This window comes from Dipodomys merriami, unplaced genomic scaffold (genome assembly GCF_024711535.1).
Source record: "Dipodomys merriami isolate MVZ:Mamm:240054 unplaced genomic scaffold, mDipMer1.0.p SCAF_408, whole genome shotgun sequence".
Taxonomy (NCBI): domain Eukaryota; kingdom Metazoa; phylum Chordata; class Mammalia; order Rodentia; family Heteromyidae; genus Dipodomys; species Dipodomys merriami.
In genome coordinates this window covers 492,283-506,513 of record NW_027205693.1, presented here as the reverse complement: position 1 = coordinate 506,513, position 14,231 = coordinate 492,283, and the positions used below count along the sequence as shown (strand labels likewise).

The 14,231-nt window shown below is 55.5% G+C and overlaps 1 protein-coding gene across 10 annotated transcripts; it reads right to left on the bottom strand.

Annotated features, from left to right (window-relative positions):
- Positions 1 to 183: 183 nt before the first annotated feature.
- On the bottom strand, positions 184 to 11,114 carry LOC138806769 (probable G-protein coupled receptor 19). Of its 10 annotated transcripts, none has more exons than XM_069992109.1 (3): positions 11,038 to 11,083; positions 6,144 to 6,415; positions 184 to 1,531 (listed from the first exon to the last, which is right to left on the bottom strand). In XM_069992109.1, exon 3 carries the CDS (start codon positions 1,504 to 1,506, stop codon positions 268 to 270), a length of 1,239 nt encoding a protein of 412 aa, XP_069848210.1. In that variant the 5' UTR covers positions 1,507 to 1,531; positions 6,144 to 6,415; positions 11,038 to 11,083; the 3' UTR covers positions 184 to 267. The 10 variants fall into 10 exon arrangements, with proteins under 10 accessions (XP_069848210.1, XP_069848211.1, XP_069848209.1 ...); XM_069992110.1 differs by lacking the exon at positions 11,038 to 11,083 and adding an exon at positions 8,740 to 8,864; XM_069992108.1 differs by lacking the exon at positions 11,038 to 11,083 and adding an exon at positions 7,188 to 7,344.
- Between the last annotated feature and the right edge of the window lie 3,117 nt (positions 11,115 to 14,231).

The following is a 14,231-nucleotide window of genomic DNA, read 5'->3' as shown; positions in this document are numbered from 1 at the left end:
CATCCAACTCACGCACGCTGTGGTACAATGTCTGATGTGAAACCAGCTCCATTCTGGTAGATGAAAGCATGTTAGCGAAAGAGACTTGAACCAAAAGAGCTCAGGGATGGCACCCAGGCCCTGAGTTCAAGCCCCAGGACCAGCCCAAAAGAAAAAAGAGACTCAGAAAGTAGGGTGGGAGAAAAATACATCAAATCCTCTCTGTTTTTCTGATCCAGAGCGTTTTTTAATACCCTGCACAGGACAGTCACAGAAGGAACCAAGGCGCTAGACGAACGTGTTAGGCGGGTTTGAGTTGATGGGCCATGCCAGCTTCTTGCCCTTGGCCTCCCGGTTGAAGGAGTCATAGATGGAGTCTTTGGTGCCGGCCTTGGCAAGGGGCGGGATCTCGGAGATGCCGACGTAGTTCCGCTTGGCCATGCGGGAGCTGGTGGTGATGGTGTAGGCGTTGCTGCGGTAGCACTTGGTGGCCGACATGCAGAAGGTCTCCTTCACGCCCCGCCTGAAGTTGGCATTGGAGATGGCATAGAGCGCGGGCTTGGAGGCCGAGGAGCTGAAGGCGATGCAGGCGACAGCCGTGAACACCAACGCGCTCTGCCGGGCCTCGTGCTCGCCGGGGTGCCATAGCTGCGCCACGTGGAAGGGCAGCCAGGAGAGCAGGAAGAGCAGGCTGAGCAGCAGGAACACCTGCACCGTCCTCACCTTGGTCCTGGGCACCACGTTCATGGTCCTGCGCACCGCGCGCCCGTGGCCGCCCAGCCTCCAGATGTGCCTAGCCACCCGGCGGTAGACCAGCACCAGCAACGCCGAGGGCGCGGCAAAGGCCGCCAGCACGTGCAGCACGGCGAAGGCCGTGCCCGGCCAGGACGCAGGGGGGAAGTGCGGGCAGTGGCCGTCCCCGGCCGGGCCGAAGAGGAAGAGCACGGGGCTGGCCAGCGCCGCGTCCAGCAGCCACGAGGCGGCGATCATCCTCTTGGCCTTCTCCCGGGACACCTTGAAGCTGAGCGGGTAGACGACGGTGTAGAAGCGGTCGACAGAGATGCACAGGAGCACGGAGGTCTGCACGCCGGGCGTCAGGTACTGCGTGAAGCGCACCAGGCGGCACGCAGCCCCGCCCAGCGCCCAGCGGCCCAGCGCGAACTGCAGCAGCACAAAGGGCGCGCCTGCCACGCTGGCCAGGAGGTCGGCGCACGCCAAGGACACCACAAAGTAGTTGGTGGTGGACTGCGCCCTCCGGCTCCTGTGGATAACCAAACAGACCAGGGAATTGCCGAGGACAGAAGACAACCACAGGGTCCCGAAGAAGACGCTGGCCGCGGCCACTTCCCCGGGGGTCCGCGCGTACCAGGGGCCTGTCCTGTTGCCGGGCCAGCCGGCGTCCTCATTTAGTCCCAGCGGGCCGGGGCTGGGTGAGGCCGTCTCCACCTCGCTGTGGTTGTGGACGGGCACCGGGAGCGTGGGGAAGAGGAACGGTGGCCGGCTCCTGTCCATCGTGAGCGCAGCCATGTTCTCCGCCTTCCGGTCAGTTCTACTGAGGAGAGAAGAGCGAGCCCCCGTTAAAACCCTGTCACATGGTCCCCCCCACCATGGACTGCTGTCCCATCAGGCCTGGGCTCCTCCCTCGGCAGTGTGGGTCCAGATGGTGCACTGGGGTTCAAACTCAGGGCCTGGGCGCTGTGCCAGGCCCAGACTCCACCACTTGAGCCACAAGCTCCACTTTTTGGCTTTTTTCTGGTTTATTGGCGATAAGGGTCTCACGGACTTTTCCTCCCCAGGCTGGCTTCAAACCTTAATCCTCAGACCCCAGCCTCCTGAGGAGTTAGGGTTACAGGCGTGAGCCACTGGCACTCAGCTTTGGTCCCTATTCACCCCACCCCCAAGTTCTAGGGCTTGCACTCAGGGCCTGGGCGCTGTCCCTGAGCTATTTTACTCAAAGCTAGCGCTCTACTACTTGAGCCATAGTGCCACTTCTGGCTTTTTGGTGGTTCGTTGGAGTTAAGAATCTCACAGACTTCCCTGCCCCAGTCTGGCTTTGACTCACGATCCTCAGATCCCAGCCTCCTGAGTCGGGCTCAGGCCGGGGCTGAACTCAGACTGGCACACTGGTCGCACCGTCTGGATTTTCCTAGACTTAGCATGCAGACATGGGAATTCATAGTAATCCCACGGCCCGTGGCCCACGATGCATCTGCTGAGTGCCCACCAGAACATGGGGGGAACACAAAACACGCCGGCTCAGGGCCGCACACGGGTGTCGAGAGTGCAGGAGAGGCTCTGTCCCCCTTGAACGGGAGGGGACTGGACTTCACCATAGCTAGCAGCTGGGGCACCTTCTACACAGACGGGAGGAGCACGGACGCCCGTGTGCACTGTCCAGGAGGGGAACCACCTTGTACATATAATCATTTTCTGTTAGAAAATACCATGGCACAGGGCTGGGCAAGTGGCTCAGCCATAGAGTGCTCGGTTTGCATGCATGAGGCCCTGGGTTCGACTCCTTGGCACCACATAAGCAGAAAAAGCCAGAAGTGGCGCTGTGGCTCAAGTGGTAGAGCCTTGAGCTGAAGAGCTGAGGGACAGTGGCCAGGCCCAGAGTTCAGGCCCCACGACCGACAACAACAACAAAATATCATGGCAGTGGATAATTTTCCTCAAACCCTTCCTGCACAGGCTTGAGCTGCCTCTCTATAAAAAGCTAGGAGCTCACACCTGTCATCCCAGCTATTCGAGAGGCTGAGATCTGAGGATCGTGGTTCAAAGCCAGCCCAGGCAGGAAACTCTATGAGACTCTGATCTCCAATAAACTACTCAGGAATGCCAGAAATGGAGCTGTGGCTCAAAGTGATAGAGCGCTAGCCTTGAGCACAAAGGGACTCAAGGACAGTGGACAGGCCCTGAGTTCAAGCCCTAGGACCATACATACACACACACACACACACATTAAAAATAAAACTTTTCTAACTTCACTGCAAGTGAAGGTGCTTCTTGGGCAAGGACTTCTGGATTCCTGGGTTTTAGGAACAGGGCACCCTGCCCCCTTTACTGATCTCTTCTCCTTCACACAAATTCTAAAATAGTAGAACAAGAGGCTGGATGGTGGGCCCGCAGGAGGCCTATCCCCAGCCTCTGCCATCATCACAGCAATGCTCTGAAAGTCAGGGCCTACTCCACACACATGCTTCCAAAAGACTGGAGTTTATGTTCCAGTCATTCGGTCTCTGAAATCCATGGTCTTGGTGGAAAGGAGTGGAGGTGGGTACCAGTGCTCTCCACAGACTGCTGGACCAGGCAGCTTGGGCTCTGGTGTAGCACAGTGTGAGGTGTTTGTCTGTGGCAACAGCTGGGGGATGTGTCATTTGGGGGCCACCCTGGCCCCAGAATACAGGAAAAGGCCAGGGCACTTCCCCAGTTCACGCCATGTACGTCAACAGCAGATGTGAGGGAAACCTGGGCTTGGCAGGCCCTCTAGTGCTACAACAGTGTCCACACACCCACAGTGGACTGGGGTGAACTTGGACTCGGGACGCCATCTAGTGCCAGAAACCAGCAGCGACTGCAGATTTGAAAGAGCAAGCCGCCTGCTTGAATTCCAGGCAAGGCCAGGGCAGCCTGGGGATGGAGCGGGAAGGAGAGGAAATCTTCCAAAGGGATGAAAAGAATGAAAAGAACTGGGATGGGAATGTAGCGCAGTAGTAGAGCATATGTGTGAAATGAACAAGGTCTCAGGTTCAACTCTCAGCGCTAACTACAGGGGGCTTGGGGGTTAGGGTCCCAGGTTCAGTCAAAATAAGGTCCCAGAAAATGCTGGACACCTGTGGCTCACACCTGTAATCCAGGCTACTCAGGAGGCTGAGAGCTGGAGGATTGTGGAAGCTAGATGAGGTAGAAAAGTACTCAAGACTACATTTCCATGGGGCTGGCAAGGTGGCTCAGTGGTAGAGCGCTTGCCTTGCATGCATGAGGCCCTGGGTTCAATTCCTCAGCACCACATAAGCAAGAAAAAAAAGCCGGAAGTGGCACTGTGGCTCAAGTGGTAGAGCACTAGCCTTGAGCTGAAGAGCTGAGGGACAGCGTCGAGGCCCAGAGTTCAGGCCCCACGACCAGACCCCAAAATAAATAAATTAATTAAAAAAAAAAAAAAGGACTACATTTCCAGTTAACCAGCAAAAAGCTGGACTAGAGGCATAGCAAACAGGCCCTGAGTTAAACCCCAGTAGTGGTGAAAAGACCAGAGCGGAAATAAACAAAAATCAAGATTGAAAAGCAAATATAAAAGATCACCTAAAACACCTGGTTCTCTGGAAACAAACTTTACAAACCTTATTTAGATGACAAAAAAAAAAAAAAACAAAAGAAAGCATAAATAAACATGGTTGGAGATGGTGGGATTACAGCCAATCCTGCAGACACAACCCAGCCAGCTGGACAGAGACGGAGCCAGTGGTTCACGCCTGTCATCCCAGCTGCTCAGGAGACTGAGATCTGAGGATTGCAGTTCTAAGCCAGCCCTGGCTTAGAAAAGTCTGTAAAGGATCTTCTCTCCAGAAAACTACCACAACAAAGCCAAAAGCAGACCTCTGGCTCAAGTGGTAGAGCACCAGCCTGGAGCACCAAAGCTTGGGCACAGCGCCCAGGTCCTGAGTTCAAGCCCCCAGACTAGCACAAAAGTACAGGAGAGGAAGCCTGCTGGGAAAGTGTGCATGTTACACACCAGCTCTGGTGTACAGGCCACTAAGCAACATCACCTTGGGGTCCTGGACATCTTGGTGCTTACTGTCTTGGCCCACAAATGCCCCATGCCCACTGGTTGTGCAAATATGATCAACGGCACAGGAAAAGGAACTGAGAACGATGTGTGGCACCAAGCAGGTGCTCTATAAATATTTCCTTATCACCATGGGGCACTGGCAAACACAGGGAAACGGGGCCAGGTACGGGTGGCTCACGCCTGCAATCCTAGCTACTCCAGAGGCTGAAACCAGGAAGACCACCCACCCTGGTTTGAAGCCCCAAGACCTATCTCTGAGTAACTAGCAAATGCCAGGATGGGGGCATAAACCAAGTGGTACAACGCCTGCTGTGAGCAAGAAGGCTAAGTGTGTGAGGCCCTGAGTTCACACCAGTACACACATACAAACCCCCCAAAACTTTAATACTGTTTTGGCTTTGCTAGTAATAGTGCCCCGGAGCCTAAACTTGCCTTCAGCCAAGTGTACCACATTCACAGGCGAATCCTGAGGGCGCACCCCATGCCCCGCCACACCCCACAAGACTCCTGTCCCAGTGGGTCCTGTCATTTATCTCAGCAGGAACCAAAGGCTCCGGGCTGGAAAAGAGCGGGTTCAATGCTCCAAGGGTCGCAGTTACTCCACAAAGTACTGCGCAGTACTCAGCATTAGAGGAAGAGCAACACTCAGTCAAGAATTTGCAACTTCAAGATTGCTGCCCCAGCTACTTCTGGAAGGCTCGCAGGAGAGTACCTGCATCCACACAGGACAACATTAAAAAAAAATGAGCGTTTCTCCTTGCACCCCGAAAGCCCTAACTGGCAAGGAATGATATGTCCCCTTACTTTGCAATGTGATATTTATTATTATCATTATTATTATTGTTGTTATTATTTTAAAGCTGTGGATCTAGTCTGTTTGACAGCCTACGTCACGGGCATTGTTTTAAGATGTTTTTAATCCCTGTAAGAACAAAGTAGAGGGGATGGGAAGATGGCTCAGTTGTAGAGTGCTCGCCTCGCATGCATTAGGCCCTGGGTTCGATTCCTCAGCACCACATAAGCAGAAAAACTCAGAAGTGGCGCTGTGGCTCAAGTGGCAGAGCACTCACCTTGAGCTGAAGAGCTGAGGGACAGCACCCAGGCTCAGAGTTCAAGCCCCACGACCACCACCATCACCAACAAAAAAGACAACAAAACAGTGCATCCAGCCCAGCCTGTGACGAGGGTATGTCTGATAGCAGGGTGCTTCTAGATTCAATTAAAAAAAAAAAATCAGCCATGATGTAATCCAGGTGCTTTTTCCCTTTAGCCATCCTTCGGTCACCATGGCAACGTGGTGTCTTACTACCAAATATCTATACAGCCAGAGAGAGGTGGGGAGGGAGGGAGGGAGAGAGAACGAGCAATTACTTACTGGGTTATTTGGGGGTACGGAATGTGCCTGTGTGGATAATTCAAGATCAAACATCAATTTCCCCGGGGGTCTGGATGAGCCGGGCGGGCTGATTTATTCCTCCAGTTGCTGCTGCTGGAGAGAAGTCACTGCCGACAAGCAGGCGGTCAAGAATGCCCACCCTGGGGTCCGAGTCCTTGGCTCCAAACTCCAGGTCTATTTGTAAGCTCTGAGACCTGAGCCACGTTCCTTAATGTTTCTGCGCCCTGGTTTTCTCCTTTTTAAACCGTGTGCTGCAGGAATGAAATGAGCTGGCTGCTGGTGGCTCATGTCTGCACTCCCAGCCACGCAGCAGGCTGAGATCTGAGGGTCATAGTTCAAAGCCAGACAGGGCAGGAAAGTCTGAGATACCTTTATCTCCAATGAACCCCCAAAAAGCTGGAAGTAGGGCTTGTGGCCCAAGTGGTAGAGTGCCAGCCTGGAGCAAAAAGAAGCTCTGGGACAGTGCCCAGGCCCTGAGTTCAAGGCCCATGACATACATACATACATACAGACATACAGACATACATACAGACAGACAGACAGACAGACAGACAGACACACACACACACACACACACACACACACACACACACACACACAGCCGAGTCCCTGGCAAATTTTAGCCTATCACTTTGGTCGCTTTCTTTAAGAACTTCCCTAGGGCCATCTTGGTGGCAATTCGGAGGGGCTGCGCCCCGGGTTCGGGAGCAGGGGGAAGAAGCAAGGCAGTGGCCCGGCTCCCTGGCTTCCCAGAGCCCTGGGAACTGGCCCAGAGCAGCCAAAACGCCCCCCCCCGCCCTCACCCCCCCTCCCCCCCCCCCCCCCCCCGTCTCTTTCCAGGATTCAACGAGCACTTTCACAATTCCCCAATTCGGGTCCACCCATGCTCCTCCGTCACGCATGGCACAAAATCAGGGACTGATTGCCTACCCAAGATACCACTGAACCCCAAATTACCTAGCAGGGATGGGGTGTTGGGGTGGTCAGCTCTCAGTGTGACGTCTAGAGCTCTCTAGCACCTACCTCCTCCATCTGGACTCAGTTTCTCCTGGGGGGGGTCTTCGTGGTCAGGAGTCTGGAGAATCCCCAGGGGCACCGGGAGACGCTGGGCACGTGGGCATGGCTGTCCCCTGCCCTGCTCCCACCCTCCCCAGCTTGGCCCTGGGCTGCTGCGGGCAGGGAGATGATGCAGGCCAGGCCGGGCTCAGCTGCCTCCCGCCCACCCCCAAGCCCAGCTCCCCGCTCCCCCTCCTCCCTCCCTCTCTCCAAGCTGCTGGAATGTGTCACGTGGGAGCTGGGTCACGTGGTTCTGGGGGGAAAAATGTGGCCATCCTCTCCCTCCCGGTCCTCCCTCCCTTTTTTTTTTTTCCTTTCAGGAGCAGAGCTGCCGCCATCGCTGACCTGATTGGCTCCCACCATCCCATCTCGGCACCCGCCTCCACCCCTGGCTCATTGTCATCCGGTGATCTTTGTCCTCAGCACCCAGGGCTGCTTGGCACCGAAGGAAGGGGAGAAGCGGGGTCACCGGGGTGACCAGGGCATTCCTCACCGCCCCCCCCCCAGAACCCCTTCCCCCAAGAGCCCGTACAGGCCCGGAAAGCCTTCAGCACCACGGACAGTAGTGCTCCCCTTCCAGTGCTCCTTAGAGCCAGCCTCTCAGTCCACGCGCAGGTAAATAAAGGCATTTACACCGGGTCCCCCCTCTTCCGCCCCCGAGATCTTGTGCTCACAGCTCAGATGCGCACCTTGGATGTGGGGTTCTGACTTCCCCTACTGTTCACTTCCCTTATAAACACGAATCGCCCCATATCTGACTGACTAAATATATATAAAAACCCAGTGATTCTTCATCCTGCAGCTCCGTCCTTCACTCATGCCCGCCCTCAGCCCACCCTCCGCCTGTGCTTAGTGGGGTAAACCCTCACATGACAGGGTTCCTGGGGTGCACAGCTCCCCTACCCCCCCCCCACCCTGCGTGGGCCTGCCTGCCTGACTCTCCCCACCCCGGCTGCTGACGTCTGGTTGCCATGGAGCTGGGGCCGGTTGAGGGGAGGACTCCTTTCAGAAGTGCTCACCAGGAAACAGTGCTGGCTAAAGATCCTGCTGGGGCCTCCATGCGCTCACCCAGAGCTCAACTTTCTCCCCAGGGCAGCGCCACCCATCCTCCACCGCCTCCTCCCTTAAAACTTTCTTTGTTTTTTTAGGGGGATGGATTTAGCTCAGTGGAAGCACTTGCCTGGCAAGTGCTGGTGAGACCCTGAGTTCGGTCCTTAGCTCTGCAAGACAAACAAACAGTCTATATTTAGGCCCAGTACGGTGGCTCACACCTGTCATCCCAGCTACTCAGGAGGCTGAGATCTGAGGATCTTGGTTCAAAGCCAGCCCCTGCAGGAAAGTCCATGAGACTCTGATCTCCAGTGAACCAGAAGTGGTGCTGTGGCTCAAGTGGTAAAATGCCAGCCTTGAGTGAAAGAGCTCAGGGATAGCGCCCAGGCCCTGAGTTCAAACCCTAGTACTGGCCAAAAAAAGAAAAAGAAAAAAGAAAAATGAAGTGTTTGGTAGAGCAAGACCACACCTCGTTTTTCTTTCCTCCTTCTTTCTCTTTCCTTCCTTCTGTCTTTCCTTCCTCCTTCCACTCTCTCACAGACAGACAGGTGGACATTCATGTCTCCAGCATCTGCAGGGTACACATTCTCTGCTTCAACCAACAGGAGTTCAAGGACACTTGAGGTGAATGTGTGCAAATCCTCTCATCATCATTCCCTGCGGATCGATTTGCATATCATTTGCATGGATTTCCATATCACTTGTACTCTAGAGATCGCAAGTCCACCTCCACCAACAGGCACAGTGTATATGCAAATGTTCCGCTATGTTCCACAAAGGCCCTGGGTGCCATGCACCTCCTCCTCCTCCTCCTCCAGGGGTCTGGAGCAGGTTCCCTGGGAGACCTGGGGGACACCCTCCTCCCACAGCCTGCTCTTCCTCCTCCTCACAGCCTCCCCCCACAGCCTCCTCCTCCTCACACCCTCCCCCTCCTCCCCACACCCTCCCCCTCCTCACAGCCTCCTCCTCCTCACACCCTCCCCCTCCTCCCCACACCCTCTTCCTCCTCACAGCCTCCTCCTCCTCCCCACACCCTCCTCCTTCTCACAGCCTCCCCCTCCTCCCCACACCCTCCTCCTCACACCCTCCCCCTCCTCCCCACACCCTCCTCCTCACACCCTCCCCCTCCTCCCCACACCCTTCTCCTCCTCACACCCTCCCCCTCCTCCCCACACCCTTCTCCTCCTCACACCCTCCCCCTCCTCCCCACACCCTCCTCCTCCTCACACCCTCCTCCTCCTCACACCCTCCCCCTCCTCCCCACACCCTCCCCCTCCTCACAGCCTCCTCCTCCTTACACCCTCCCCCTCCTCCCCACACCCTCCTCCTCCTCACACCCTTCCCCTCCTCCCCACACCCTCCTCCTCCTCACAGCCTCCTCCTCTTCACAGCCTCCTCCTCCTTACACCCTCCCCCTCCTCCCCACACCCTCCTCCTCCTCCCCACACCCTCCTCCTCCTCACAGCCTCCTCCTCCTCACACCCTCCCCCTCCTCCCCACACCCTCCTCTTCCTCACAGCCTCCCCCTGCTCCCCACACCCTCCTCCTCCTCACAACCTCTTCCTCCTCCCTACACCCTCCTCCTCACACCCTCCTCCTCCTCCTCACACCCTCCTCCCCACACCCTCCTGCTCACAGCCTCCTCCTCCCCACACCTTCCTTCTCCTCCCCACACCCCCTCCTCCTCCCCATACCCTCCTCCTCCTCACACCCTTCTCCTCCTCCTCACACCCTCCTCCTCCTCCCCACACCCTCCTCCTCCTCACACCTCCTGCTCCTCCCCACACTTTCTTCCTCTTCCTCCTCACACCCCCCTCCTCCTCCTCATACCTTTCTCTCAGTCAGCTTTGTTCTTACCCAGCTGGAACACACGCTTTGGGAAGGCCAGAGGCCGGATGGTCACTGCAGCTGCTCCCTGGGCTGGGAACAAACCTCAGCCCCTCCACTGGGAGCTCTGAGTCAGACATGGGACCAACAGCAGGGGAGGGGCCTGGAGGCTGAGATCTGAGGATGGAGGTTCAAGGTCAACTTATCTCCAGTGAACTCCAGAAAACCAGGAGTGGCTCAAAGTGGCAGAGCACCAGCCTTGTGCAAAAGAGCTGAGGGACGGCACCCAGGCCCCGAGTTCGAGCCCCCACAACCGTCAATATATGTATAATATATATCATACATACTATGTTATACATAATGTGTTATATATTATATATGTGTATAACATATAAAACATATTATGTGTATTATACATTATAGCATATAATGTATAATATACATTATATATGTATAATATATACGTTATACATATGTTTGTGTATGTATGTCTAATATATTATATATATGGAAGAAAACATTCTCCGAGACCATGGCGCTGGGTTACTGAATGCGCGGCGTCGCCCCGAAGGACATTTTCCCGAGCGCCCAATCTGGAACCTGGGCGAACCCTGCACAGTTTCAAAAATTCCCGCGCTTATCACCAGGCGCATGCGCACTGGCCCAGGGGCAAAAAAGGCTTACTAAACGCCCTGCGCATGCGCACCCGGAGGAAGACTGTCGCTGCTCGCGGAAGTCTCGGAGAGGTTTTGTGTGTTGGTGCCCCCCCCCCCCCGTCCTCTTCTTTTCTTTTTTGGTGGGTTTTTTTAGGAAATTCGTCTCCCAGCCCCGGCGCATTAGTGCCACGAGCACATTCGGCGGCGGCCGCGGGAACGTCCTTCTTCACCCGTAAAAGTGCGGAAGAAATGGTGAAGGGACGACAGAGCGAATGGTCGGTCACCTTTCGGACGCCAGGTTTTCTTTTCCTTTTTTTCCAGAAGCGAAACCCCAAAGGCTACGAACTTTTTTTTAACACGCTGCGCCTGCGCAGAACGAGCCGAGCGCGCGGGGGGGGGGGGGGGGGGCGCTGCAGCGCTTGCGCAGAACGGATGACATCGCGGGTGGACGGGTGTGCGCCTGCGCAGAGAGGGTTAACGGCGCTTTGGCTTCCTCCACGGCGCCTGTGCTGAGGCTTGTTTACCAGCGCGGCCCGGGGAGTCTGCGCCTGCGCCTTGGCGGCCTCCGCTGGGACCGACTCCACCGTGGGGCTTCCCCGCGCTATCCCCCGTCCTGGCTGGGACGGGTCCGATCCCCCCCCTCTCCCCGGACCGGGGAGAGCTGGGCCCGACGGTTGAAACAGAAACCTCAGGGAAAAAGAGGAAATGCAAATGCTTTTATTTTTCTGATCTTTTTGCTCTTTGGTCCTCCTGGGGATCGAACCCGGGTCGCTGCACGCGCTGGGCCAGAGCCGGTGGCCCAGCCCCGCCGCCTCCCAGCCCTGGCTTTCTTTTTCCTTTTTAAATGCCAATTTTACAACAAAGAAAAAGCGGACCCCGAGGTGGGGGGGATTGGTTTTATTTTTAACATTAACGGCTCCCCGGTGTCCACGTTACCACGCGGGGTGCTCGCAGACAGCCCATTCACTCGCTTCGTTTTAGTGGTGGCTCCTGGCTACACAGCCCTCTTGCTTTTTCTACGTTGGTTTATTTCTGATTGTCATTCTACAGGTGATGTGCGGAGGGTGACGGTTAACGTAGATCAGGTAAAGAGTGCAGGGTTTTGTTCTTGTTTTGCCAGCCCCGGGCCTTGAACTCCGGGCCTCGGCCTGGTCCCTGAGCTCTTTTCGCTCAAGGCTGGTGCTCTACCACTTGAGCCACAGCGCCACTTCTGGTTTTGTAATAACCGGGTGGGGCCCGGCCTGCTGGAGGGGGCGGGGCATCAAGAGGCCATGCCGCCGAAAGGGGCGGGGTGTGCCGCCGAAAGGGCGGGGCATGTCCTGGAGGGGTGGAGCATTGACCCTCCCACGGTGAGCTGTCAGGAAGGGATTGGGCAGTGGGCAGCTTGGGGGAGGAGCATAACTGGCAGTTGGGAAACCGTTAGGAGAAAACCCTTAGGAAGTTAAGATGGAGTTAGCACCGAGGAAGGGGAGGAGTAGGAGTGAAGGACAGGGCAGTCCTCGGGAGGTCACCCCGGGCCTCCTCGAGAGGCCATTTGGGACCTTCTAGAGAGGCCTGTGGAGAGGCGCCTCCAGAAGCAGAGCAGTGCAGGCCTGTGGACAGTGGAGAGGCCTGGAGAGAAGGAGGAAGGGGAAAAAAGCCTTCCCCTTTGGAGGTTTGGAGGTGTGAGGTTTGGAGGTTTGCAGACCAACTCATAAAGGTCGGGGGGGGGGGTTGGTCAGGACTGCCTATTGGAGGCTCAGAGGTTTGGTGGTCAAGGCTGCTGTTGATTCTTGGTATCTAGCCCAGGACAGGTAGTCTCAAGACCCTTTTCTGGTGCAAATAGGGTAAATAAACTTCTCTTCTCCACCTTTCCCTGTCTGTGCCTCGATGGATTGTCTCGCTCTCCGGAGGTCATAAGTGTTTTCTGGTGGTTCGTTGGAGATGAGAGTCTCAGGGATTTTCCTGCCCGGGCTGCCTTTGAACCGTGATCCTCAGATCTCACCCTCCTTAGTAGCTGGGCTGACAGGTGTGAGCCACCCACCCGTGCCCAGCTCTGCAGTGATTTGCTAAGTAGAACAGGAGGGGGTAGAATGTGAGACTCCCAAGGTTGGGGCTGAGTCCAGGCAGCTTCTCCCCAGTTTTCTCCCCCCCCCAGGTCAGCTAGTTCCCACCATGGGGGCGCAAGGCCATCTATGGCCACCGTACCCTGTATATCAGGGTGAGATACTGAAGGCCCTGGCAGAAAAACTGACAATGAGCAGAAGGAAAGGCAGTCAGCATTTTTTGGTGGTGGTGGGAGGTAAGCAGTGCTGTGGATAGAAATGAAGGCTTTGTACATGCTAGCGTAACACTCCCCCTGAGCCAGCCTCCCGCCCATATGCCTGGCCAGGACTCAGGAAGTCGGTTTATTCCTTGTGTGGGTATGAGGTATATGCACACAGGGCTTTTCTTGGCCCACTGCTCCACAGTTCTTACCAAGATCATGCAGAACTCCGTGGGCAAACCAAAGAGCAGCTTTCAGTCTATTGACTTACCATGTATCAACATCTGACCTATGCTGCTGATCTATCGATCTATCTACTGATCACCTATGAATCTTATTGATGTATCTTTTGATGTGTCCTATTGATCTATCAATCATCTACGCAGAAATCATCTTCATCTGGCAATCACATCTCTTCATCTATCAACTCTCTAGCAATGGTCTTGATAGATCCATCATCTACCTAGTAATTGCCATCTGTCTGACAGTCTCATCTATGTTATCCATCTGTCTGTCCATCTGTCTTGTCAGTCACCCATCTGTCTGTCATCTGTCTCTCTGTGGAACCTGGCCTTGCCCTAGCTGGTAAGCCTGCATCATCTGCAGCTCCATTTTCCCTCTGACCTCGCCGTCACCCACTGTATTTCCACCTCATTGGCTTCTCAACCAGACCAGGTAGGTTCTTCCCCTCCAAGCAATGGACCTTGCCAGAATACCGAGAATTACATGACTGCCCGGGGCTCATTCCCACTCTCAAATGCCAAGTCTGGAGTCCTATCCCGTGGGCGTAGCACCTGCCTTCATCACTGTCTCCTCTCCATCGGGCCGCTTGTTTTCTGGCACAAGTAAGGACATGACGTGGCCCGCCCGCTGGCCCGATGCATTGTGTGCCTGGCGCCCTGGCCAGCGTGGGCCACCCCAGGGCAGCGGGCACCCGGTCACCTTTGTTCTCCCCCGGGTCCCCAGAGGGGCTGGCATCTGCTCAGGGCTCATTAAAAATTTAATGAGTGAAGAAATGAACAATATCCATGCAAATAATTACTCAAGGGACATCTATGTGAGTAATTACTCAAGGGAGAATGGTCAGAAGCAAGAAGTGTGCACTTTCACGGTTTTGTTTTTAAATTTTATTATTGGTATTAGAGTGCATAACCTAAAGCCTCAGGTAGGGGTGATTTTTCTGTGTGAAGACTGGGGTGTGGTGGAGGGTGGTGGCGTGGTAGCGTGGACGTT